Here is a 26,838-nt window from a genome sequence, read left to right on the forward strand (position 1 = left end):
CACCAAGTCAAGGGTTAAGATCCCCTTACTGGTCATCTTTAAAAAAAAAAAAAAAAAATTATACTATGCCTATGTCCTTTTCATCATTTTCTTTTTTTTTTCTATTCAAGTATATGCATTTGAGTTCTCATAAACTAAATATACACAAGATATGATCCCATTGGATATGTTTCCTGTTCAACTAAGATGTGTGGGCTTCGTAAGGAGGGCACAGACCATCACTTAGATACTTGACACAGGTTCTAGACACACAGTTGCCATTACATATAGATAACTTTAGGAAAGGGAACTAGCTTGGCCAACTCCCAGGGCTAGACAGCTTTATTTAAAAACTGTAACAGAGTTTAACAGTACTTACGAGTAGGACCTTTATCCTTCATGATCTTCAATGTTATTTCTAAACCATTACAGCTCCATCCCTGGTACTCCAAGGCTCCTCTATTAACCTTCTGGTCAATCTTCCACATTCAGCAAATCTTTAGCAGCTTGAAAAACCAGACTTCAAGTTCTAGATGACTTCAGCAGCCTTGTAGACAGCCCTAACACTGACCTTCACCCCATCTCAACCAAATACTCTCATTCATGGTCAGAGCTGTGGACACTGGACCAGATAATCATTCAGAGCTGCCCCACCAACACAATCAAAGCCCAGATTCTCACACTTTTTGTCTTCCTCTCTTGGTCTTCTTTAGTTCCTATTCCTCCGATGGCCTGCTCATTGCTTGATGCACTGAATACCATTATTTTTCAAAGTGATACCACTGCCTCAAAATGAAATCACTTAAGTTTTGTTTAAAAGGCAAATTCATGGATCTCATCTACTGAATTAGCATGGGGAGGGGGCAGGGGTCTGTATTTTAAATAAGCCCCCCAGATTAATACTGACGCAGGCTAAAGTTTAAGAACACTATACACTTCTCTCTCAATGACCTTGTCCACTGCATGTGCTATAACAGCCACTGAGGGGTGATAACTGTCCCTAGATCTCTACTTTAGCTGAGATCTCTCTCCTAAGCTTTAGTCCTATCTATCTGCCTGCCATATTCTCCATGGCCAACCTACCGGTGGCACGCATGCCCAACACTGAACTTTTCACAAAACCCACTCCTCTTCTAGCACTCTTCTAGTGCTATGTTCACTAATTTAGCAAATATCACCCTAAACCAAATAGTTGCTCTGCCCTGGAACCTGGATGTCCTCCTTAATGCCTTCCTTTCCCTACACAAGACCTAGCCCTTTAGATTCCACCTCCTTAATATCTTTTTATTCTGCCTTCACCTCTGGAACCTCAACATTGCTGTCATGATTGGGATCACCATCCTCTATCAGTGCATTTCAACCATAGCCTTCTAACTGGTACTCTCCAGTCCACTCTCCCCACTGATACGTCATTAAACTAAAACCTAAATCTATCCAATCACTCTTCCACTTAAAACCCGCCAACGACTCCCAATTATCAGGATAAAGTCGCTGCTAAGCAAGACTTACAAGACTGCCAGATCTGGCCCCTCCACCACCATCTAATTGAACTATTTGAGTTTTTCAAAGACACCTGCTCTGTCTCTTATCTTTGAACGTGTGTTTGCTTCCGCCTTGAAACCTCTTTCAGCGCCTTTGGCCTTGCTAACTCCTACACGCACATCGGGTCCCACAAGCTTTTCCTTACTATCAGTTGTCCTTTTTCCCTACAGCTGTGTCAGGCGTCTCCTCCAGGAACCCACAGCTCCACGGTTGCCCAATTAACCTGCTCCTGGTTTCCCACTGGGTGAAACCCTAGAGAGTGGACCGAGACGTGTTTAAGACTCACGGGGGCGCCGCATGAAGGAATGGAAATGTGCGCATCACCAGTAAGAGAGGTAACAGCAACCTCACAGTCCCCTCATCCCTGGCCCTGGCGCGGCCGGAGAGGTCAGAGAGACAAGACGCAGGGAACAAGAGAAGGAAGAAAACCTGCTACCGACAAGAGAAGAGCAGGGGTAGGAAAGCAGCACTCACAGCAGCAGAAGCTCGAGCGCCGTAAACCGCCATGGTGGGCCGAGGACCCGTCCCGCAGGTGCGCGTGCGCGGGAGAGCGCCGCTGGGTGACGTCACCGGCGGGCGCGCTCCTCCTTAAAGTAGCCCGGGCACATCATTTGTACTTGTGTTATGGCCTTCATTGGCTGATGTAATTATTTGCTGAACTGTCTCCGCAGGGACGTGAAATTGGACGCATTTTCACAAACGTTAATTCAAGACTGAATTGTGGGACGTAAGTCACTCCCCAAGAACCGAGAGGCAAGCCCGTCAGCGACCCCGCCCACGAATTTTCCCGCGGCCACGAGGAGAGCTCTAGGACGCAAGAGACGCTCGCAAGTGAGTATGGCTACCGCGTGCAGTCCCGGACTCCACTGTCAGGTGTAGCCCTTCGTCGCCCAACCCAGGCCTGATCCAAGCCGCTTCGGTATCCCCACTTCTAAGCCTTGGTAATTCCGCGGAGATGAAGCAGCTACAGCCAATGACCACAGAGATTTTATTCTAGTGGGGGATATAGAACGAAAAACAAATGAAAATATCAAATAGTGATAAGTACTATATAAGAATTAAAATAGGGTCGTCTAGTAGTAGCTACTTAAGAATGGCTAGTCAAATAAAGCCTTTCCAAGAAGATGAATTTCACTGAAATCTAAATAACAAGAAAGAGCTAGACTTGCAAATATCAGGGTGAAAAAAATGCCTTCCAGGACTGAGGTTGGCAAGTTAGAGGAAGAGAAAAGAAGCTAATGTGCTTGGTGCATTGTGAATGAGAGAGAATGGTGTGAAATAGGGTTGGTGAGGTAGGCCAGAGAGTGGCCAGACCAGGTGTGCCAGGGTACTCAGTTGGGATTTTATACCATGTGTGGTGAGAAGCCATGATCTCCTTTCTCCTGACATGTGATGAATGAATTGTGGCTGTGCAGGACTGGTCAGAAGGCTAATGCATTAGTCCAGATGAGTGATGATGGTTGCTTGTATCAGAGTGAGGTAGTAGAGATGAAAAGACAAGAGATTTCGGATTTGTTTGGAAATAGATTTGCTGATGGATTGGGTATAGAGAGACTGAAAGAAAGAAGAATTAAGGTTCCCTCCTGTGTTTTTGGCTTATGCAACTGCCTGGATGATGGTAATGTTTACTAAGATGGGGAAGACTAAGGGAACAGCAAGTGTGTCAAAATGATAAATCAAAAATCTTGTTTTGGCCATAACAGGCTATTCTCTATGTTTATGGGACATCTATTTGGAGATGTGATGTAAGCATTTGAATGTACTAGTCTAAAGTTTCAGGGAGAGTGAACATTGAGTAAAGTTATAGAATCCATTGGCAAATATCAGCTTGAACCATGTGAAATTACTGTTTTTAGCCAAGAAATCATTTAATGCTAGCAATTTTATCGGTTCGATCTACTAAGCGATATTTAGAGCTACAGGATTGAATGAGGTCACTTAAGAGTGTGTAGAGAGAAATGAAAGAAGGACAGAACCATGGGCACCCAATAGTTAGAGGCTGAGCAGAAGAGTAGGAGCCAGCACAGGTAACTGAGAAGGAGCAACCAGAAGGTCGGAAGAATATCAGGGGAGAATGGTGTCATTGAATCCAAGAGAGGAAGATGTTTCAAGAAGTAGGGAATGAATAAGTCAAATGCTACTGTGAGTTCAAGTAAGATAAGAACAGTGAAGTGACGTCTGGAATGGCAACATCACGATCCTTGGTGACCTGGACAGAGTAGTCAAGGAATTCAATTTTGAATAAGTTAAGTTTGAGATGTTAGTGAGTCATCCCACTGGGGATGTGAGGCAGTGAACTTCCTTCATGTGTTAGTCCATTTCTGTTGCTTATAACAAAATATACAGAACTGGGTAATTTATAAAGAAGATAAAATTTATTGCTTACAGTTTCAGAGGCTGATGGTCCAGGGAACACATCTAGTGAGGGTCTTGGTGGTGGTGACAGTGATGGCAGGATATCACACTGCAGAAATGCCAGAGCAGACAGAGCAGAGACCAATCTCCTCATTCACTCTCTTTAAAGCCCTGCAATCGATGTCCGTGACCACATTTTTAAACCATTCACTATGGCATGGTCCTACAACTTAATCACCTCTTCAAGGCCTCACCTTTCAGTTGTCATAATAGGATTTCCCACCCTCAACAGTTACAGAGGGGATTAAATTTGGGGGACACAATTCAGTCAATCCACAGCACTTCCCTCCTGCTTCCTTGGGAAGAAAGTCTACATCTGTGAGCCCTGTATGTGTGATCATGGCTGGATGAACAGTGCAGATCTGTTTTCAGCTCTGCTGAGGAGGGAGTTGTCCCAAGTGCTGTTGGTGAGATCTGTGCTCATACTGAAGAATTGGGAGGCCTTGGTTGGGGGTAGGTATAGGCATTCTAGGACAGGAGTAAAGGAAAACTGGAGACCAGGCAGGGTTTGGTGAGCAAAGCCAAGGTCCTGCTGAGAAACAGTGGGATCAGAAATTAGAAAGGTAGGGCCGGCCCGGTGGCGCAGTGCTACAGTGCGCCGCTTGGGAGCGCGGCAGCGGCGCTCCCGCCGAGGGTTCGGATCCCACATACAGACCAGCCGCTCACTGGCTGAGCGCTGAGCGAGGTGCGGGTGCAACACTGAGGGTTGCGATCCGTTGCCGGTCACGAAAAAAAAGACAAAAAGGAAAAAAAAAAAAAAAAGAAATTAGAAGGGTAGTTGGGGATAGAAGTGGAGAGCTTTTGAATGTCAGGCTAAAGGCTTTGCATTTACCTTGAGCAGGGACATAGTATTTTGAAAGCACTGAAGTGAAGGAACTGTCATTTTACTTCATCAGCTCATCCTCCAGGTTTAAGCTTAAGTGCTGTCTTAGTTGAGGCTGCTATAACAAAGTATGCTAAACATAGACTGGGTGGCTTATAATCAGCAGAAATTTATTTCTCAGAGTTCTGGAGGCTGGAAGTCCAAGATCAGGGTGCCAGCAATGGTTGGGTTCTGGTGAGTGCTCCATTTTGGGTTGCAGACAACTGACTTCTTGTATCTTCACATGATGGAAAGAGAGCTAGCTCTTGAAAGTCTTTCCTGACTCCTAAGTGCTGGTTGGTACTTATAGTCCCTTCGCCTTAACCATACTGGACTGGAAATGTTTGGGTACTTGCCTGTCTCCCTCAATAAAATGTAAGCTCTGTAAGGGGAGAAACGTTTTCTGCCTTGTTCACACCATGTTCCTAAGACCTTAACTGGGGCCCAGCAAAGTGCAGGTGCTCTGGGAACGTGTCAAGGATGTACCCGTACACCCCCGTCCCATATTACTAAATCTCCAAAGTTTCATTTTTCAGGTTGCCTTGTTTCTCAGAATGCTCCTATTACTTTTCTCTACCCCATCCCTAGTGCCTCAACTGTCCTTGAAACTTGAAATCAGTTTAACAGATATGCTTTATAGTTAATGCTATTTTTTAGGAATCTAACTCCTCTCTCCAGCAAGGGACACCTGCAGAGATGTCCCCGGTCCTTCATTTCTACGTTCGTCCCTCTGGCCATGAGGGGGCAGCCTCTGGACACACTCAAAGGAAACTGCAAGGGAAGTTGCCAGAGCTGCAGGGTGTTGAGACTGAGCTGTGCTACAATGTGAATTGGACAGGTTGGGCCCGGGTATTGGATTCTTGGGGGACGTGTCCCAGTGCCAGGAACAATGTCTCAAGCTGTCCCTGCCCTGTCTCCCTGCAGCTGAGGCCCTTCCAAGTGCTGAGGAGATGAAGAAGCTGATGTGGCTATTTGGCTGCCCTTTGTTGCTGGACGATGTTGCTCAGGAGTCCTGGCTCCTTCCTGGCTCCAGTGACCTGCTGCTGGAGGTCGGGCCCAGGTAAGTGTCTCATCCTGCAGCAACTTGTTCCCTGTTTCAAGGCACATGTTTCTTCTCGAACACACTACCACCCCTTCCAGTTCTATGCCTCTACTTCCTCTTGTGGTCCTTTGGAGATTTGTTTTTCCTTCATTCCATCCTACTCCCTGTCTAGGAAGCCATGCACATGCTTCCCATTTGGGTAGATGCCAAGACTGAACCAGCTCCCAGGAATGTTCTGGATGTAAAACAGCTGTGTTCTGTGAAATTAAAATCAGAGCAGTTTTGGTGCTAGAAGGATATTTATGGTTTGATTTGAGTGACCTTTGAAAGCAGGTTTCTTGGTGCCTGGTCTGAGGCTGGAAGCCAGTGGTGATGGGACAGCAGTGGGCAGGAGCCACCTTCTTGGCTGAAGCCTGCTGGGGGCTCTCGTGTCCTAACCATCTGGCCCACTCCTCAGGCTGAACTTCTCCACCCCAACATCCACCAACATCGTGTCAGTGTGCCAGGCTGCTGGACTAGGGGTTGTGGATCGTGTAGAGATTACCCGGCGCTACCGGCTCTCGGTGAGACATTAGAGAATCAGGAGGAGATCCTAAACTGTGGGGAAATAACAGGAGAAGCAGGGGGAAGAGCTCCTGGCTTTAGGCCTGCCCTGTATGGTTGCAGAGGTACTTTACTGCCTGAGGGTACCTGATTGAGGAGTGAATGGGGCAGAAATTCAGCCTGTGCTCCCCTTACTAATCTGTGCATCCTGGCACAGACTCATGCCTGGCATCTGAACAAAGATGGTGTGTGGGGTGGCAGTGGACTGGCCCTGCATGGCTTAGAGGGCCGAGGGTGGACAATTTCTTTTCTCCCTATTCTTTAACTCTTCTCTTCTTGCCCTCTGTGTGTGTCTCTACCCCTAGTTTGCCCAGCCCGCTTCGGCTGGGGTGGAAGCCATCGCTCTGGCTGCACTGCATGACCGGATGACGGAGCAGCACTTCCCTCATCCTATACAGAGCTTCTCCTCTGAGAACATCCCAGCCCCACTCAATGGCCCTATCAACATACTGACCGAGGGCCGGCTTGCCCTAGAGAAGGCCAATCGGGATCTAGGTGAGCAGGGGTCCCTGGAGGGAGGAGAGTGAGGGCCTGGGATGGGCCAGTAGGGGTGTCGAGCCCTGGAACATAGCAGCCTGAGTTCCACAGTCAGCTTTTCCAGGGTTTGTCTCCTAGGTCTGGCCCTAGACTCCTGGGACCTGGATTTCTACACCAAGCGCTTCCAGGAGCTGCAGCGGAACCCCAGCACTGTGGAGGCCTTTGACTTGGCTCAGTCTAATAGGTGGGGAGAAGTGGGCATTCCTGATATCTCGGCCCGGGAGGTTGGAAGGGAAGACCACAGGGACTTGCCCTCGTGGCTTTCCCTTGGCTTAGAGGCCTCCCTGAGCCTCTTTGGGGGCCTGGGCTCCCCCATGCATACAGGAGTCTACATTCAAATCTTGGTTTTATCTTCACTTTGGCTCTGGATAATCCATAATGACAGAATCTAAGTATGGATTGGCTGTAACTCTTCTGTTAAATGCTGGTGAGAAGACATGGCTCTGAGAAATGACCCTGTTTCCACCCTGCCTTCCCCTCCCCACATCACCCACTGCAGCGAGCACAGCCGACACTGGTTCTTCAAGGGCCAACTCCATGTGGATGGGCAGAAGCTGGCACACTCACTCTTTGAGTCCATCATGAGCACCCAGGCATCCTCGAACCCCAACAATATCCTCAAGTTCTGTGACAACAGCAGGTAAGTGGTGCCCTAGGCTGGGGGTCCTTGGGCCTGGGGGAGGGGAGGTCCCAGGCCCTGGTTGGGTTGGCACAGATCCCAGAAAGGAAGCAGGATCCAGAATGGATGTGTCCACAGTGCGATCCAGGGAAAGGAAGTCCGATTCCTACAGCCTGTGGACCCCACACAGCCAAGCTGCTTCCGGCAACAGGAGGGGCTCAGACATGTTGTCTTCACAGCAGAGACCCACAACTTCCCCACAGGTGAGCTGGGTCCCTGGGAGGGATAGGTGAGATCAGAGAGAAGGGTGAGGCCTGGGAGAAACAATTTGAAGCTGATTGTCCTTATTTTTAATGGGGATAGTCAGAGATGGGGTTTGTCTCTGTGGTACTCATTCCTCCCCCTCTCTCTCTTTGCAGGAGTGGCCCCCTTCAGCGGTGCAACCACAGGCACAGGGGGCCGGATCCGAGATATCCAGTGCACAGGCCGCGGGGCCCATGTGGTGGCTGGCACTGCTGGCTACTGCTTTGGAAACCTGCACATCCCAGGTTCCATCTCCTTCCTCTCTACCCACCTTCCCTTCCAGATTCCTTTCCTTGGGAGGGAGGGCTCTAGAATAGCTGGCCTTTCACAGACCATGATGTTCATAAGGAATATAGGCTGGGGGAGACCGAGGTTGCCACTGGCTTTGCAGAACCTCAATTTTCTTTAGATACTAACATCCACTCAGCCAGAAAACACGACACTGGCTTGGTCTTATGATCACCACCTGCCCCCAAAATCCAGTTTCTTAGAAAACCTTGAGATGTTTGATCATGAGTATGAGAGAGAAGGCTGATGTGGGAGGTGGAGAGCAAGACCAGTGCTTTTTATTTCCTGACAGCTGGCCAGTACAGGCATCTGAGCCCTTCACCTCGGTGTTATCAGCACCATGCTGTCCCAAGTGAGCCACTGGCCAGCCCTAGACCAGTGCTTTATTGCTGGTTCTACACCTTCCTAAAGTGGAACCTCCAACCATGCCGGTGGTCCTTGGTGGCTCAGACTCCCTGAAGGACACTAGCTCCTCTGTCTTCTGCCTTTACAGTCCATTCAATTTTCTCCTTCCCTCTCAGGTTACAGTCTGCCCTGGGAGGATCCAAGCTTCCAGTATCCTGGGAACCTTGCCCGGCCCCTGGAGGTTGCTATTGAAGCCAGTAATGGGGCTTCTGACTACGGCAACAAGTTTGGGGAGCCAGTGCTGGCTGGTGAGGCAGGGGTTGTGGAGGGATAATGAGCATCTAGTCCTGGGGGTGGGGTGGGGTGTTGTGGGTGGGGTATGCAACTCAGGGTTGTGGTATTGGGCAAGTGCTGGGGAGACCAGATAACTGGTCCTTGTCCCCTCTCCCTCTGATGTACACACTCTAGGCTTTGCCCGCTCCTTTGGCCTCCAGCTCCCGGATGGCCAGCGGCGTGAGTGGATCAAGCCCATCATGTTTAGTGGGGGCATTGGATCCATGGAAGCTGAGCATGTGAGCAAGGAGCCCCCAGAGCCAGGTGAGAGCCAGCTACCTTTCTCTGGATCCAGCCAGCTTTCACCTCAGCATGGGGCAGCTGCAGGGAGGGGATTTAGGGGACACTTCAATGGTTAGTTTTCAAGGCAGGAATGGGCTTTATGTCAGTGGGGCAATCTCAGTCTTCATTGCCTCTGTCCCCTCCTAGTTTATTTGTGCATGGCAGGGGTCCCCTTCTCCCTAGCCCTGTGCTGCTTGGTCACAACCTGCTAAATCAAAGTAGTCAGTATTTATTCAGTACCTGCTGTGTGCCAGGGGTTTTTATCTGCTAGCTCAGTTCAATCAAGCAGACATTTACTGAGTGCCCCTTGCATGCTTGGCACTCCTAGGTGTTGTGGTAGAATCAAGATAAAGGCCAGGTCCCATTTATTGAATAGGTGACCCAATCCCATGGTTCAAAATTGAAAAGGCTGGAAAGGTTATAAAGTAAGAACTCTCCCCCTGGTCCCCAGCTGTTTAGTTTCCCTCCTGAGAGACAACCAATGTTATTAGGTTGCTTTTGTATCCTACCAGAGGTATTTCCTGCATAGATAAACAGATCCATATGTATATTTGCCCCTTTTTTAAAACACATGGCATAATGTACATGCTTCTTTTTTTTAATAAGCACTTTATTGAGTTGTAATTCATGTCCCATAAAGTTCACCCTTTCAAAGTACAAGTCATTGGTTTTTACCATATTCACAAAGTTGTGCATCGATCACCACTGATTCCAGAACATTGTCATCATCCCAGGAAGAAGCTGTATACCCATTAGCAATCACTCCCCATCTCATCCCCCAGCCTCTAGCAACCACAAATCTACTTTATGATTCTATAGATTTGCCTACTCTGGACATTTCATAAAACGGAATCATGCAATATGTGGCCTTTTGTGTCGATCTTCTTTCACTTAGCATAGTATTTTCAAGGTTCATTTATGTTGTAGCATGTATTGGTACTTTATTCCTTTTTATGGCTGAATAATCTGTTTTATAGATATGTCACATTTTGTTTATCCCTCAGTTGATAGACATTTGGATTGTTTCTACTTTTTAGCTATTAGGAATAGTGCTGCTATGACTGTTTGTGTACATATTTTTTTATGCACATGTGTTCTCACTTCTCTTGGGTATTTAACTAGGAGTGGAATTGCTATGTCACATGGTAACTATGTTCAACTTTTTGAGAAATGTCCAGACTGTTTTCTGAAGCGGGAGTACTGTTCTGCATTCCTTCCAGCAGTGTACGAGGGTTCCAATTTCTCCACAGTCTTTGACAATACTTCTTATTATCTGTCCTCATTTTTTTTTTTTTTTGGTAGATATAATAGCTAGAAATATCTGTCCTTTTGATTACAGGCATCATAGTGGGTGTGAAGAGGTATCTCATTGTGGTTTTGATTTGCATTCCCCTAATGACTAATGATGTTGAGCATCTTTTCAAATATGCTTGTTGGCCATTTGTGTATCTTTTTTGGAGAAATATTTATTCTTTGCCCGTTTTTTAACTGGGTGATTTGTCTTTTGTTTGGTTGTAAGAGTTGGGGAGTATTGCTATGTTAACAATATTAAGTCCTTTATCCTATGAATATGGGATCTTTTTCTGTTTAGGTCTTCTAAGATGTTTTGTAGTTCTTAGTGTATAAGTCTGCACGTCTGTACAGATTTTGGTACTCGAGCAGGGTCCTGAAACCAGTGCCCCATGGACACTGAGGGATGACTGTACTTCCCTACATTCGTATGCAGTTCTCTTTTTTGGTAGCTTAGTGTTTCATTGTACGGACATACAATAATTTATTTAATCAGTTCTCTGTTGTTAGTGTTTAGATTATTTTCTCTTTGCTAATACAAAAAAAGTTACATCTAATCTTGTCCATAGGTGATTTTGTAGCTTTGCAAATAAATCTGTAGGATATATTCCTTGAAATGTATTTACCCAGCAAAGAATATGTACGTTTGTAATTTTCACTGATATTGCCAAATTGTTCTCCGTAGAGGTTGTACCATTTTACCTTGCCATCACCTCAGTGGAGTGTTAAGGCCCCTATTCCCCTAATACCAGCTTCCTTTATCTTCACCCTGCCTTGCTCTAGAGGCCTGTTCTGTTGACTTTTCCAATGTTCAGATTCTGCCCTCCTTCCTCTCAGGCATGGAGGTGGTAAAGGTCGGGGGTCCTGTCTATAGGATTGGAGTTGGGGGCGGAGCTGCTTCGTCCGTGCAGGTGAGTGAGAGTAGCTAAAGGTGCAGACTCCATGTTGTTGCTGGGTCCTGTATGCGAGTGGGGTATGGGAACTCCCAGCCTCCCTGAGCCATATGTTTCCCCAGGTGCAGGGAGACAACGCTAGTGACCTGGACTTTGGGGCTGTGCAGCGGGGTGACCCAGAGATGGAGCAGAAGATGAACCGTGTGATCCGGGCTTGTGTGGAGGCCCCGGGGGGCAACCCCATCTGCAGTCTCCATGACCAGGGCTCTGGTGGCAATGGTGAGAGAGGAGGTTGGGACAAAGGATGGGGCCTACCTGGTCTCCTGCCAGGTTTGCTTTAGGGAGAGGCATCGAGGATATGCAACCAACCGCCCAGCTTGGGGTCCCATTCTTCACCCCCTGTACATTCTGGACAGCCTCAGGGTTGGAGAGGGTAGAAGCCTGCTGCCGTGGGATGGTGGAGAGTAAGGGTGCAGCAGCAACTGACGCAGGGACACACAGAATTAGGGGCTCCTTTGGAGGCCGTAGACTGCCCTTAGTTCGCCTGGAGTTGACCATGACCAGATTGCCACCTCACAATCCTGTCATCAGGAAACGTCCTAAAGGAGCTGAGTGACCCAGCTGGAGCCATCATTTATGCTAGCCGCTTCCAGGTGGGCCTCGTTCCCTGAAGTCTGACTGTTTCCCCTCCCCTGCTTGCCCTAGCTGGCCTCCTCCCATCTTCCCCACATTCCTAGAGACAACAGGAGACTTGGGAGTGCCCACTGACCCTTCTCTTTCCTCCCCATCGTGGCTGTGCAGCTGGGGGACCCAACCCTGAATGCCCTGGAAATCTGGGGGGCCGAGTACCAGGAGTCAAATGCACTTCTGCTGAGGCCACCCCACCGGGACTTCCTGAGTCAAGTCAGTGCCCGGGAACGCTGCCCGGCTTCCTTTGTGGGCACCATCACTGGAGACGGGAGAGTGAGTTGGCCCAGGGAGTGGGGAGCAGACACTGGGCAGCCTTCAGCTGCCTGGGTACGGGCTGGAGAGAGAACTGTTGAGGGAGAGGGAGGAGAGGAGGATGGGGGGTGGGGGGGTGGTAAATAAGGTGTGGGGAACAGGATGTAGGAGGCGGGGAGGAGCAGGGTCTCAATAGGGGAAGCCAGACAAGGGGTGGACAGAGCACTTCTGCCTGATTTCTAGGAGCACTCCTTGTGGGTGTTCATAGTCTCGTTCCTTCTTGGTGGTGTCCTTGTGGTCTATAGATAGTTCTGGTGGATGATCGGGCGTGTCCTATGGGAAGAAATGGCCGGGGGGTTGACCCCCCAGTGCCTCCCCCAACCCCTGTGGACCTGGAGCTCTACTGGGTGCTGGGCAAGATGCCTCGGAAGGTATGTGGGCGTGGCAGTGGGAGGTGTGTCTCTCCTGTGGTCTTCCTCTCCACATCCCCCTTTACCAGCCTCCCCCAGATGCTCACACTTCCTTGTTGTCATCTGTATTGCAGGAGTTCTTCCTTCAGAGGGCTCCCCCTTTGCTGCAGCCTCTGGCCTTGCCCCCAGGGCTGAGCGTGAGCCAGGCTCTGGAGCGGGTTCTGCGGCTGCCTGCCGTGGCCAGCAAGCGCTACCTCACCAACAAGGTCCTCCCCGCACCCCCGCTCTGTCCCTTTCAGCCCTCTGTATCCTTCCCTCCATTCACCCACTACTGGTTCCCGCTCTTGGGGACTGCTGTGGGGGTTCACCAGATCCTGGGAGGAAGAAGCAGTCAGCCACCTGATGGCCTGGTCTCTGCTGCCCACCCTCTGAGTGGAGCTCTTGCTCATGTGTTGGGGGAGAGCAAGGCCTCCTGCCACCCCATGTACCTGTGGGGGGAGTGGAGGAGCACGTGCTCTCTCAGTCCCTTGCTCTCTTGCTAACCCTGCTTGGTTCTGCAGGTGGACCGCTCCGTGGGCGGCCTGGTGGCCCAGCAGCAGTGTGTTGGGCCCCTGCAGACTCCTCTGGCAGATGTAGCGGTTGTGGCACTGAGTCATCAGGAGCTCATAGGGGCCGCCACGGCCCTGGGAGAGCAGCCAATCAAGAGCCTGCTGGACCCCAAGGTTGCCGCCCGGCTGGCTGTGGCTGAAGCCCTCACCAACTTGGTGTTTGCTCTGGTCACCGACCTCCGGGTGAGCTCCCCCACAGCTTCTGCCCTGGAGCCCCAGGCCTTTGGGACCCTTCCACACCCCCGCTCACTTATCTTCTTGTTCTTTATTCCATGCTCGTATCCTCCCATTCCTTCTGCACACCCGGACTCTCCCCATCTCTCTTCCCCTTTAATACCACGTCCCCACCACTCCTAGGATGTGAAGTGCAGCGGGAACTGGATGTGGGCAGCCAAGCTCCCAGGGGAGGGCGCAGCTCTGGCCCCATCTCTCTTCCCCTTTAATACCACGTCCCCACCACTCCTAGGACGTGAAGTGCAGCGGGAACTGGATGTGGGCAGCCAAGCTCCCAGGGGAGGGCGCAGCTCTGGCCGATGCCTGTGAGGCTATGGTGGCAGTGATGGCAGCCCTGGGAGTGGCAGTGGACGGTGGCAAGGACTCCCTCAGCATGGCTGCCCGGGTTGGCACTGAGACTGTGAAGGCTCCTGGTGAGGTCTGGGGGCCCCAGGAAGCAGGAGGAACTGCAGGGCTGGGCTGGCGTCTCCCTCTTTCTTACTCCCACTCACTCGGCAGGGTCGCTGGTCATCTCAGCCTATGCTGTCTGTCCAGACATCACAGCCACTGTGACCCCAGACCTCAAGCATCCTGGAGGGAGAGGTATGGGTTTGTCTCCATCCTCGCTGCATTGTGTGTTCTGAGCTTGGTCCTTGGTTCGGGGTCTGCATTGTGAGGACTGGAGCCCCTCATCTCGTCACTGGGCTGTGGTGCTTTCTGGGACTGGTGGTATGGGAACAGCAGTGCTGTGAGCACTTTGGGGAGGAGTCCTCCTGAGCTGCCCATCTCCCCTCATGCCTCCCATCTCCCCAGGCCACCTGCTGTATGTGCCTCTAAGCCCTGGGCAGCACCGGCTGGGGGGCACAGCTCTGGCCCAGTGCTTCTCTCAGCTGGGGGAGCAGCCTCCCAACCTGGACCTTCCTGAGAACTTGGTGCGTGCCTTCAGCATCACCCAGGGGCTGCTGAAAGGTGAGTAAGGCCCTGGGGGTGGGGGGTGCATGTGGTGCCTGGCCCGCAGCAGGCGTCCAGCTGATCATGTGAGTGTGGCACAGGAGGAACTCAGAGGCCTTTCCCCCTTGCTCTCTGTGTGCCCACTTTCTCACACGTCCTCTCGACCCATTCTCCAGAAGGGAGGGTGGAGCCATCAGATTCAGGCACTGAGGTTGCTGAGCATTTTTCTCCTTCCTCCAGACCACCTCCTTTGCTCAGGCCATGATGTCAGTGATGGAGGTCTCGTCACCTGCCTGTTAGAGATGGCCTTTGCTGGGAATTGTGGGATAGAGGTGGACGTGCCTGCCCCTGGGATCAATGGTGAGGAACCTAGGGTCTAGATTCAGGCCTGGGCTGCCTTCTCCACCCTGCAGACCCCATCTCCTGTTAAAGAATGGAGTGTCCCCTGCCCCTTTTTCCCTAGTCTTCCCCAACTGTCTATTCTGTGCTGTCTTCTCTGACAGCTGAACCAGATGGCACCCACCTTGTTCCCAACTGCACTCCACTGAGATGTCCCATGGTCCCTGATGCAGTGTCCTTGATTCCCCCCTTCCCAGCCCTCTCCCCACACTGATCCCTGCCTCTACTCCCTCAGCCTCCCTGACCTGCCCTCTGAGTCCCTGGAAGCACCCTAACTGCCCTGACTCCCCCCGTTGCTCTCCCAGCTCTGCCTGTACTGTTCGCTGAGGAGCCAGGTCTGGTGGTAGAGGTGCAGGAGCCAGACCTGGCCCAGGTGCTGAAGCGTTACCTGGGGGCTGGCCTCCACTGCCTGGAGCTGGGCCGCACAGGCGATGCCGGGCCCCACGCCATGGTGAGGAAGTGAGGAAAAGAGCGGATTGGAGTGGGGAGGTTGTGCTGCACCTCTCTGCCAGCCATGGAGGGGCCATCCTTTCCCCTAGCCCTTGATAGATCAGCCCCTCTCCCTAGGTCCGAGTATCTGTGAATGGAGCTGTGGTTCTGGAGGAGCCTGTTGGGCAGCTGCGAGCCCTCTGGGAGGAAACAAGTTTCCAGCTGGACCAGCTGCAGGCAGAGCCATGCTGTGTGGCAGAGGAGGAACAGGGCCTGAGGGAGCGGACAGGGCCCAGCTACTGCCTGCCCCCAACCTTTCCCAAAGCCTCTGTGCCCCGGGAGCCTGGTGAGGCAGTGTGTGCACAGGGTTGGCTTCCTGGGGTCATGGGCCGGGGAGTGGAACCCCAGGCCTGGATGCCTGGGCCTGCCCTGAAAAAGGTGTCTGGGGAGTTGGGATGGGGAGGTAACCCTCCACCCCAGAGACACTCTTTCTCCCCACAGGAGGTCCTACCCCCCGAGTCGCCATCTTGCGAGAGGAGGGCAGTAATGGAGACCGGGAGATGGCTGATGCCTTCCACCTGGCTGGGTTTGAGGTGAGCAGGGTGGCTGGCAGAGCTGGGGTTGATGAGCCAGCCTCAGGCTGTGTGTCCTCCAACACTCCCCATCCCCATCCTGCCAGGTATGGGATGTGACCATGCAGGACCTCTGCTCTGGGGCAATTGGACTGGACACATTCCGCGGTGTGGCCTTTGTGGGCGGTTTCAGCTATGCGGATGTCCTGGGCTCTGCCAAAGGTTGGTGTGCAGGCTTCTGCCCACTCTCTTCCCCACATGTTCTCAAAGAGGTGCCTCTAGCCCCCTCTCCCTGAGCTGAGGATTGGCCTTTTACCTCCATGAAGCCAGGGGATAGTGGGCACGTTGGCTGTGAGTCAGAGGCCAGCAGAAGGCCTATAGTAACTTAAAAGAGGCAGGGGGCTCAGTGGGGCTGGCCCAACCTAGAGGGCACATGTCTTATCTAAAGGGGCAGCTGCTACTCAGCTCTAGCAGATTGTCCTATTAGAAAGATGGCTCACAGGGCCAGATCTTTCTGTTTTTTAAGAGAAGCCAAAATTCAGATTTTTATAGAACTCTTATTTTTAAATGTTAAGCAACAAAATAAGAACTTCTGAAAATGTTCTGCTGGCCAGTAAAAAATCATGGACTGTATCTCTGGCTCAGGGGTTTGCGACCTCTGATTTAAGCTGATAGACCTGTTCCTTCCCCAAGCTTGCTGAGGGGGTCTTTTGGGGAGAGTAGCAGTTCTTACTGGGATGGAAGATAGCTGTCCCCCTTCATTCCTAGCTTCCCCTTTTCTGAGGCCTTCCACGTCTCACTCCAACTTTCCTGTTCCCTCCTAGGGTGGGCGGCTGCTGTGAACTTTCATCCACAGGCCAGGACCGAGCTCAGGCGCTTCCGGAAACGGCCAGATACCTTCAGCCTGGGCGTGTGTAACGGCTGTCAGCTGCTGGCTCTGCTGGGCTGGGTGGGAAGTGACCCCAATGAAGCAGGGGAGATGGACCTTGACTCCTGGCCAGCCCAGCCTGGCCTCCTGCTACGCCACAATGTGTCTGGCCGTTTTGAGTCTCGCTGGGCCAGTGTGCGCGTGGGGCCCGGGCCAGCCCTGATGCTGCGAGGGATGGAGGGCGCCGTGCTGCCAGTGTGGAGCGCCCATGGGGAAGGTCAGGCCCGGCCAGGCAGGGGGGAGAGCCTGAGGGCGGGGGATGGTGGAGGGCCCAGAGGAACTGGCTTTCACTTCTCTTCTTCCATCCCAGGTTACATGGCATTTTCTTCTCCGGAACTCCAAGCCCTGATCGAGGCCAGGGGCTTGGCCCCTCTGCACTGGGCAGATGATGACGGGAACCCCACAGAACAGTACCCCCTGAATCCTAATGGGTCCCCAGGGGGTGTGGCTGGTGTCTGCTCCCCAGATGGCCGCCACCTGGCTCTCATGCCTCACCCTGAGCGGGTCGTGAGGCCTTGGCAGTGGGCATGGCGACCCCCTCCATTTGACACTCTGACCACCTCCCCCTGGCTCCAGCTCTTCATTAATGCCCGAAACTGGACTCTGGAAGGAGGCTGCTAAGCAGGCCAGGGAGGCTCACCTGGGCCTCATGGCTCATCCTGAGTGTCTGCTACCCTGTCCCCCATCGTGTTCAGGAGCACTCCATATTTTTTATATTCTTATTTTTTTGCTGTATGACCGTTAGTGTTAGGTCCCTGGAACTGAAAACCTGACTTTTAGAAAGCCCCTACCCTTCGGTTTTCTCTCTCTAAATTTCATTCCTCTTAGTTTCTATATTGGTAAGTCTCTGTTCCTAGACAGGTTGAGCAAGCTGTGCCCAGAGTGTAACATGGTAATTGCTTCCCCTGGCTAGCCCAAGGTTTCTGTCTCCCCATGTCTCTGTTCCCATGAACAGGCTGTATCCAGAGTGGAACATTGTGACCATCTTCCTAGGCTAGGTCAGATGCCAATCTTAACCATATAAAAGAAGACACCCAACTGCCTCTCGGGGCTGACACCATTTTTAGGCTCAGCCCAGCAGGTCCACTTGCCACTTGCTAATAAAATCTTTTCTTCCTTTACCTGGTTAGCATCTCCTTCCTCAGTGATCTTGCACTTAGCACTCCATATTTTTCCAGACGTATCTTGGACAGACAAGGACAAAATGCCAAAAAAAAAAAATCAGCTGATTTGATAATTATCCTGCTTTTGCCTTATGATGCTGGATCTGTTTTCAGTTCTGCTCTAATACGGTTTGCCCTTCCTGGAGCCCAAGAAGTAGCACGTGATTCAGAGGAAAGAGCCTACAGTATGGCCGGCCTGGTGGCGCACTGCTATAGTGCGCCGCTTGGGAAGCGCGGCGGCGCTCCCGCCGAGGGTTCGGATCCCACATACAGACCGGTTCCCGCTCACTGGCTGAGCGGGGCGCGGGGGCAGCGCCGAGGGCTGCGATCCCGGTTGCCGGTCCCGGTCCAGTACGGGGGCGACACTGAGGGTTGAGATCCGTTGCCGGACACGGAAAAAGACAAAAAAAAAAAAAAACTTATTGGGGCCGGCCCGGTGGCGCACTGCTACAGTGCGCCGCTTGGGAAGCACGGTGGCGCTCCCGCCGAGGGTTTGGATCCCACATACAGACCGGCCGCTCACTGGCTGAGCAAGGTGCGGGAGCAACACCGAGGGTTGTGATCCCGTTGCCGGTCCCGGTCCGGTACGGGCGTGACACTGAGGGTTGCGATCCATTGCCGGTTGCGATCCATTGCCGGTCACGAAAAAAGACAAAAAGGAAAAAAAAAAAGCCTACGGTGGAAAGTTAGGGTGCATGGGGTGGGGGGAGGGGGATGCATTGGTCCCGCTTTGCTTCATCCACCCAGCGATCATCACATCCTGCCTCATTTAGCCCCTGGGCTGTGAGGAATATTTTATGCCCCCTTATCATTGGGGTTTAGGGGATGGGGCTGCATATACAAAAGTGCAAATCAGCTCAAGATTTCATTGTTCTCATCTGAAAAACAGCAGAAACGTTTTGTATTCCTCTTAAAATGCTGCACTGTGCTAAATGCAAGGAACGGTTGCTCTGACAGGGTTTCTGGCTGTGTCTCAGGGCTAGGCGGGTGCTGGCCTCTGTCTTTTTTTTGTCTTTTTTCGTGACCGGCAACGGATCGCAACCCTCAGTGTCGCGCCCCTACCGGACCGGGACCGGCAACGGGATCGCAACCCTCGGCGTTGCTCCCACTCCTCGCTCAGCCAGTGAGCGGGAACTGGTCTGTATGTGGGATCCGAACCCTTGGCGGGAGCGCTGCTGCGCTTCCCAAGCGGCGCACTGTAGCAGTGCGCCACCAGGCCGGCCCTGGGTGCTGGCCTCTGAACTTTGTATTCCTGATTCACTTCTGACAGAAGTAGTGGGTACCCTCATCCCCAGAACCAAGCCCTTAGTATATTCGAATACTACTGCTTCATTCATTCCATTAATGTCCATTGATGAGCTACTGTGCCAGTGTAAGAAAATAATCTGATTCATTTACAGAAATAACTTATCTGAGGGTATTTTAACTGACTCAGGCCCAGCCCAAAAGTTGTCTGACTGGTCCAGCCCATTCCCAGAGGGTCACTGAACAGATAGAGCTCTCCTTGAGATGGCAATTAGTTACTAGCCCCCAATGTTTTCTTCATTCCCTGGTGTTTCTCCTTTCACAAGGCTTTAGCGGGCGTTTTTCATGGGCTTGTCCTGAGCCCCCAGACAAAGGAATTCCTTCCAAAGGGGTAATAAGTTTTAGGCATCGTTCGGGAAGATTGTGTACCCCATAGTACTCAGCCAATGAGGAAGTGGGGGGAGGGACTTACATACTAGGGAATAAATAACTTGCTATAGCCCTTTCCCGTGTGCCTGCCCTTCAGACACCTGAAACTTATAAGGCTGTAATTGAAGTCTTGCTTCACTGTACCTCGTGTCTCCGTGTGCATCCTTTGACACTGGACGGGTGAGGGCATTTCTCACAGCCAGGCAGTGTCACTGCTCCCAGGAAGTTTATGGTCTAATAAAATTTAAAGTAATAGCTGTATGTAGCACCTACAACAAGCCATGCAAGTGCTAAGCATTTTATATTTATCTGAATTCTCACAAAAATTCAGCAAGTTACCTTTTTTATTTTTAATTTTTCAGAACAACCCTGAAATTCAATAGCAAGGTACTTGACAGCACCACTACCACCTCCCCCCTGTTTTTTTACAAAGGCAAAATTAAGGTTAACTAAATTGCCTGGGGTCACACAGGTTTCAGGGACAGCCAGGAGGTCACATTCACCCATGCTCCACTGGCTTCCCCCAGCCCCCCATCTTGTAGTCACATTTTCTGGAAGCAGCATTGTCCAGGTTTCCTGCTGACAGCTGTCTTACATTATCCATTTCTTCCTTTGCTCACAGGGATGTGTACAGAGGTCACATCCTCATGACTTGGACAACTCAAGTCAGTTGGCCCCCTAAAAAGTTGAGCATCTTACAAGCTGCATGATCCAAGGTAATTCAGTTAACCTTAATTTTGCCTTTGTAAAAAGAAAGGGGGGCGGGAGGTGCTATTGAATCTCAGGGTTGGTCTGGAAGAAAAAAAAAAGGTACTTTGCTGAATTTCCCCCCTCCCTAGAGGGCCAACTGACGAGCTGTCCAACAGTCATGAAGAAGTTGGACATTCTAAAGGAGTTTTCGCTGAGAATGGAGACTGGAATCTCAGATCCCTGAGGGCATCAGGGCCTGGAGGGAAAGGAGAGAGTCTGAGCACACTTGTTCCTGGTAGGGAGTAGCCACCCTAAGAAGAGATTAATAATAATGAAACACGTTAAATTATGGGGATAGGAGAAATAACACTCAGATCTTTTTCTCATTGCCTTACAAAGTGACCTACCCGGAGCAGTGTGGGACTAGTAAGGATCATTTTATTTTTTTCAGTTCATTTATTTATTAATATTATTACTTTTTTTTTTTTACATTCTATGATGTTGCAGAGCAGTTGGGGGGGAGGGGAAGAGGGGAAAGGAGAAGGAAATAGGTGGGAGAATGTAAAGCTACATGACTACGCCAGTTGTTGGGCTCTTTTACCTGCCGGTAGTCCTGCCAATTGGGCCAATTGTCGAGCGAGGGCTGGGTCTGGAGCTCACAGATCCCTCAAGCCCGTTCCAGACTGGGTCACCAGACCCTTTATACGCAGGTCTATGAGTTAGGCAACCGGCAAACAGGTCCTTGGAAGCCATAGTTTGGAAAGCATGGCTGCTTGTGGCGGTGGCCGCCCAAGGCAGTAAACTCCAGCCAAGGTGGTGGCGCCATACAGGAGCACAAACTCCACCCACACACAACCTGCCCACAAAGAATGCCGCACCACCCCCGACCTGCCCGGAGGCAAGGGGGCCTGATTAAATTATTCTATTTTCCCAACAGAGAAATAGGAAGGGGGGGGGCAGGGTTGAGGCCTGTGACACCCCCTCATTCCTTCAGGGGAGACCAGGGGGCTTTCAGTGGTGGCTTGGTCATTGCTAGGTTGGGTGCAGATGTCAGCGGGGTGTGACTGAAGCCCTTGCCCCCACCACCCCAGCTCGGGAGCCTGGGGCACTTCTTGCAGGGGCTCGGTGGTCGTCACTGGGCTGGTTGCAGGTGTGGGGGGTGTGTGGTCAAGGCCCTCAGACCCCCACCCTTGGGACTGGTTTTGGGTGTAGGGGACATGGCTGAGGCCTCCAGCCCTATCCCCTCCCTGGCTTGATAGCCCAGGGGACTTCCAGTCCTTCTAAGTTTTATAGGTGTTTTTTGGTGATGTGAGACCTTTACTAGTTAATATCAAACTTTGTCTCTGGTCTGTGGATATTTTGTTTTTTCTTTCATTTCTGTGTTGGATTATTTGCTGTTCCCACCACTTAAACTCTGCACTAGAACTAATTTGTTGTCCTTTGCTTACTTCTAAAATGGGGAAACTTCCTGTGGGGACCAGCACTTGAGCTCTGTGGTTGAGCTAAATCACTGCTTTGCTGCTGGTTCCTAGGGAAGGCTTTTTGTGCAGCTCAAGTTTTTATGGTTGACTTTATAGGTACTTCTGTTTCTTGTGAGATCTGGTGCACCTGGCTTGTGTAGAAACTCTCGTCTGGGCCTGAGTCTTTTCAGCAAACTGCACTCTCTGCAGTTCTATATTCCTGACCGGTGTCCTCCCACTGAGTGGTCCTGAGCTGATTGAGGGACAGATCAGCTGTCCTTGCTGTTCCCCAGTGTTCCTCCAGTGGGACCATCTTCCCCCTCCACCCGTGCTCTGAACACTTCCCATGGGGTGGGCTGCGCCAGTCCCTTGTGATGACTCACTGGCCTCTAACCTGCTCCTTTTCTCAGTTGTTGTGGCTCCCTGCTCTGTGTGGGTCCATGGGAACCCTGTTAGTGGTCTTTCTGGCCTGGGGGGCACCCAGACCCTCTTCTCCCCTGCAGCCTCCAAGCAATCCAGCTGCGGCTTTTGCCAGCTCCGTGTGCTCAGCAGCTCCAGCCTGGAAGTGGCCCTGGCTAGAAACAGTTGGAGGGGTTTTTCTTTCTCTCATGTTGCTTCTCCCGCCTTCATGCACTCTGTACGTCTCTCCTCCTCTTCCCCTGAGCTTAATTTTGTCAGAAGGTGGAGCAGACCATCCGGATGAATTATTCTTTCACTCATCTTACATGATGGGCCTAGTTAACTTACTTCAAACAGTGATGTCCAGGTCCGCGTCGTCTTGGAGGTCCAGGCGGGGCAAGTCCTGGGCGTGGAGCCGCGACTCTTCTGCCTGCCAGGACGCCGGGCGAGCCACGCCACCAGCAGGGGTACACTGCTGCCCAGCTCGGCCACAGCCAGACCCAAGCACGGGTGCTGCAGGCACGTGAAGGCCGCGCCAAGGATCACGTTTTGATGTCTGAACCTTCCCTCACGGCATCAGCTGGGGAGGAATATATATTCAAAAAGTACATGGAAGGATTCATATTATCTTTTAATGCCATTCTTTAACAAACTTTTTGAAGCACCTTGTGTTTCAAAGTTACAATCTCAAATGTATAGAGAGGTTTATTTTCAGCTGGGGGGGTAGAAAAAAACCTCAAATGTACAGTTTTGGGGCTGATACTAAGGCTTAGATTTCAAGTTTACTCAGTGCTTGATGCAAAAGTAGAATGATGTGAGAGGTAAACTCATGGATTTTGGAGGTGGAGTAGTTTCTGGTTTGGATCACCATGGCCAAGCAAGGCCCACTCTCCTCAGAGGCTGTCAAGACCAAGTCCTCTCAGCTTCTCATCCCTGTTTTCAGCGGATAGCCATACAACGCTGTCCTTGCTGACCCCTGACCTAGCTCCTATCTCTCCCCACTCCTCCCAAGAACCTAACAGGCTGGCTCTTCTCTGCCCGTCCTTGGCCTTCATGGAAAACAAGCTATCCTCTGAAAGCCATGTCTGCAGCCCCTGTAAGTGGTGGCTTTTATTCTTAAGCCCTATCTATGTAGCTCACTTTCCTCGGGTTGGGGAGTTGGAGTCGGGGTCCTTCCTGTACCACCGCCAGACCATTCTCCACCCCTTCCAAAGAAAATCATGCCCACTTTAAGCTCATGCTATACTACTATATCACCTTCACCCCCTTCTTTGTGTTCCATTGACTTCCCCATCACACCCCATGGAAGAGGCTGCCAACTGGTCTCCAAATCTGATTCCCCCCTCTAGAAATAGAACTCTCCAATATTTTAGCTGGCATTGTAGCTGCTCAAAATAAAGATGACATCTAGCTTCTCTTCCAGCTATGACTAAATTCTAGCTAATGGGAAAGAAAACAATGTATACAATTTCCAAGTATTCTTAAAGGAAGGGTGTATGCTTTTCATCCATTCTTGTTTCCTGCTGTCTGGAATGCAGACATGATGGCTAGAATTTGGCAGCTACATTGGATCATGAAGTAGCTTTGGAAATTGGTGCCATGCAGAGTAACAAGATAGGAGGAGACTAAGTTTCTTAACACTGAGTACTGTCACATGAACCTTGGACAGGCTGTAATAGCACTTTTATTTTGCCTACAAGGATTCCTGAGGCTATGCCTGTGGTATGTATGTATGTATCTATCTATCTATCTATCTATCTATTTATTTATTAATTTAATTTATTTATTTATTGGCGGCTGGTAAGGGGATCCAAACTCTTGGCCTTGGTTTTATGAGCTAACAGGCCAGCATGTGTTCTTATCCTATTCAGTCATTCCTAACTTCCCCTCATTCTTCAAGGGCATTAGTCACTGACTCCCAGTCTTGCTCTCCACCTACGTCCCTTTCATGATCCTTGTCAATAACCATCTGACACCCTGAACTTTTCTCCAGTGACCTCCATTCCACCTCAGCCAACCACCTCACCTTGGATTTTGTAACCACCCAGATCTCCACCTCAAAACTCATTTACTCAAGCACTCTACCTCTGGCCATAACCTCCCTCCCTTCCATCTTGCTTCTTTATCTACAGTACTCAAACATTTCAAAGCCATCAGGACCTCTGGTCCAATAACTACTTTCCCCCAATCCATCTCTCCTTTTCTTTTTTCTTCTCTCCTTGTCCTCCTTCCAGTATACTCTTTAACTTAATCCAATAAGTTTTCACCAGACCCATTTGGCAAAATCCCAACCCAAGAGCTTTCTCAGAGAAAGCCAGACAACAGGGCAGGTTGTCTCATTATAAATTTATCATTGCCAACCTGTGGGGGAAACAGAATGGGAATAAGAAACAGAGATAGAAGTTAATAACAAAGCGCTCAACTGGACCTTCAATGATAATGTGCCACAAACTGAGGGGTGAGATGACCTCAGCTCTCCATAACTAAGGTCTAAAAATTGATTTACAACAACATGCTAACCTAATAATCAATTCCTGACCTCCTTTGGGTCTCATCTCGGCCAGCAGCTTGCTGGTCAAATCTTTGTTAGAAACAGGTGATCTTACAGTAGCACCACACCCTCCCTTGTCAGCCAAAGACATTGCTGTATTTTATTTTTTACCTTTGCAGTCTTACACTGAACTATGTTTCTTTGATCAAAGATCTGTCTCCGCAGGAGAGTATAAACTCCATGAAACCAGGAACCCCACTTTTACTCTCTGCTATATCCTAACACCTAGCACAGTGCCAGGCACCTACTAGGTGCTTAATAAATATATGTTAAACAAACAAACAAATATGAATGTTAAAATTAATAAAGGCTGACACCTTTTTTCCCGTAATAGAAGAGTGTTCTTAGTGGACTAAGTTTGTGGGCTTTGCATGTCCTCTCAAGTGTCTCCTCTTTTTCCTCATTTTCTAGTCATTCAAAGTTATAAGTTCTCTCCCCCTACCGCTCCTCCCTACAGGTTCTTGTTATTGGGTCAAATGAAGGACACTGGACCGACACTGGGGTGGAGGTAGAGAGACAGGGAGAACCAAGTTAAGACTCTTTTCTTTTTTTTTTTTTCCTTTTTGTCTTTTTTCGTGTCCGGCAACGGATCGCAACCCTCAGTGTCGCGCCCGTACCAGACCGGGACCGGCAACGGGATCACAACCCTCGGTGTTGCAGCCGCCCCTCGCTCAGCCAGTGAGCGGGAACCGGTCTGTATGTGGGATCCGAACCCTCGGCGGGAGTGCCGCCGTGCTCCCAAGCGGCGCACTGCAGCAGTGCGCCACCGGGCTGGCCCAAGACTCTTTTCTTTCATAATTTAACACCTGTCTGAGAGCCAGTAGGGCCCTTCAATTTTACAGAAAAAGACAGCACAGAATTGAGCATATGCATTCCTGTCACCTTCAGTCCCTGCCTGGTTGCTGGAAGGAGCACTACTGGCAGGGGTGACAGGGAGGCAGCAGGCAGGGGCTGGGCACAGAGGGAGGAGTGTGGGCAAGGGGGGCCAGAGGGGCCCCCCTGGTGGGGGCTGCGTTCTCCAGAGGCTCCCAGCCAGGCACCCTCAGCTCTCCAACAGGCCAGCTCCTCGCTGGGCTTCCCCAGCCCAAACCAGGGGCATGGGCAAGAGGAAGAGACTGGAGAGGAAGGAGGTGGGCATGAGGCAATTGTGAGCTGGTGGGAGGGATGTCTCCCCTAGCAGCTGGGCCATCAGAGTCCTGGGCTTCCGCTAGCTGTATTTCTCCAGCACCTGCTGTATTCAAGACCCTGCGGTGGCAGAAAACAAAGAAATCTTCAGTCTGTCTTTGGACACTTGGGGGCAGCAAACAGCCAGATGGTGGAAACCTGAGGGTTGCTGCGGTAGGGCCCGGGTCTTGGCATCTTGTCTCGGGCTTCAGGAAAATTTTCCATGTGGTGTTGGTGGGACATGCTAGTAAAGGTATCTAGGAGGCAGTCTGAAGAGATCTGGGATGGAGACGGAGATTTGGGAGGCACTGGTATGTAGATGAGTAAGGTTATCTAAGGGGAGTGTGCAGGGCCTGGTAGCCCAACATCTAAGGGGTTGGCAGAAAAAGAGGAAGCAGAAAAGGAATTGGCCACCACTAACCGAACAGTCTAACCAGTTGAGTAGCTTCTCACTGCCTGTGTCACTGGGGTATCCTCACATGCCCTCTGGGAGGGTGTACAAGGCATGGAAGGGACTAGGGAGTCAGCCTGTTCTCTTCCTTCACCACCAAGCCCTAGCTCTGCTGCCCCATCTTTACCCCGAGGCAAACTCCTCTGTCACCTAGATCCTTTTCCAACACAGTACAGACAGCTCTCCCACTCCCAAACACCTTGCCTGTGAAAAGTTACAAGGAAATGGCCTTGGCTGAATAAAGCAGATAAAAAAAGCGTTTTGGAGGCTGGAACCCCATGAACTCCCAAGAGGAATGGCACCTTCTGAGAGTCTCCAAGGGAAGGCTAACCCTAACCCTAACCCTAACCCTAGCCCTCAGTGGCTTCAAGACACAGGGATCCTGGCCTGGGTTGTAGACAGAGGAAACCCCTCCTCTCCCTGCCTCCCCCTCCCCATAGGATTCTAAAGAGCTTTGAAGAGACCCCCCCCCCCCCCCCCCCCCCAACTTAGGACAGGCCA

General features: G+C 50.9%; 2 protein-coding genes across 4 annotated transcripts in view; one reads left to right on the forward strand and one right to left on the reverse strand.

The window, feature by feature from the left end:
- Positions 1-2,053, reverse strand: part of CTC1 (CTS telomere maintenance complex component 1) — a 21,384-nt gene extending 19,331 nt beyond the window's left edge. For all 3 annotated transcript variants that reach the window (XM_008581709.1, XM_008581708.1, XM_008581707.1), the window contains exon 1: positions 1,996-2,053. In XM_008581709.1, the coding sequence (XP_008579931.1) occupies positions 1,996-2,028 (33 nt within the window). In that variant the 5' untranslated portion in view covers positions 2,029-2,053. The remainder of the gene's footprint in view (positions 1-1,995) is intronic.
- A 190-nt stretch (positions 2,054-2,243) lies between these two features.
- Positions 2,244-17,906, forward strand: PFAS (phosphoribosylformylglycinamidine synthase). The gene is made up of 28 exons (XM_008581710.1): positions 2,244-2,352; positions 5,477-5,636; positions 5,723-5,858; positions 6,298-6,403; positions 6,749-6,938; positions 7,059-7,164; positions 7,480-7,620; positions 7,738-7,862; positions 8,019-8,147; positions 8,712-8,843; positions 9,004-9,132; positions 11,278-11,351; positions 11,456-11,612; positions 11,925-11,986; positions 12,135-12,296; positions 12,581-12,706; positions 12,820-12,951; positions 13,246-13,476; positions 13,760-13,940; positions 14,026-14,109; positions 14,320-14,475; positions 14,698-14,817; positions 15,162-15,307; positions 15,424-15,631; positions 15,787-15,878; positions 15,965-16,079; positions 16,682-17,002; positions 17,096-17,906. Exons 2-28 carry the CDS (start codon positions 5,495-5,497, stop codon positions 17,404-17,406), a joined length of 4,014 nt encoding a protein of 1,337 aa, XP_008579932.1. The 5' UTR covers positions 2,244-2,352; positions 5,477-5,494; the 3' UTR covers positions 17,407-17,906.
- Positions 17,907-26,838: the final 8,932 nt, after the last annotated feature.

This window comes from Galeopterus variegatus, unplaced genomic scaffold, assembly GCF_000696425.1.
Source record: "Galeopterus variegatus unplaced genomic scaffold, G_variegatus-3.0.2 Scaffold2442, whole genome shotgun sequence".
Classification (NCBI taxonomy): Eukaryota; Metazoa; Chordata; class Mammalia; order Dermoptera; family Cynocephalidae; genus Galeopterus; species Galeopterus variegatus.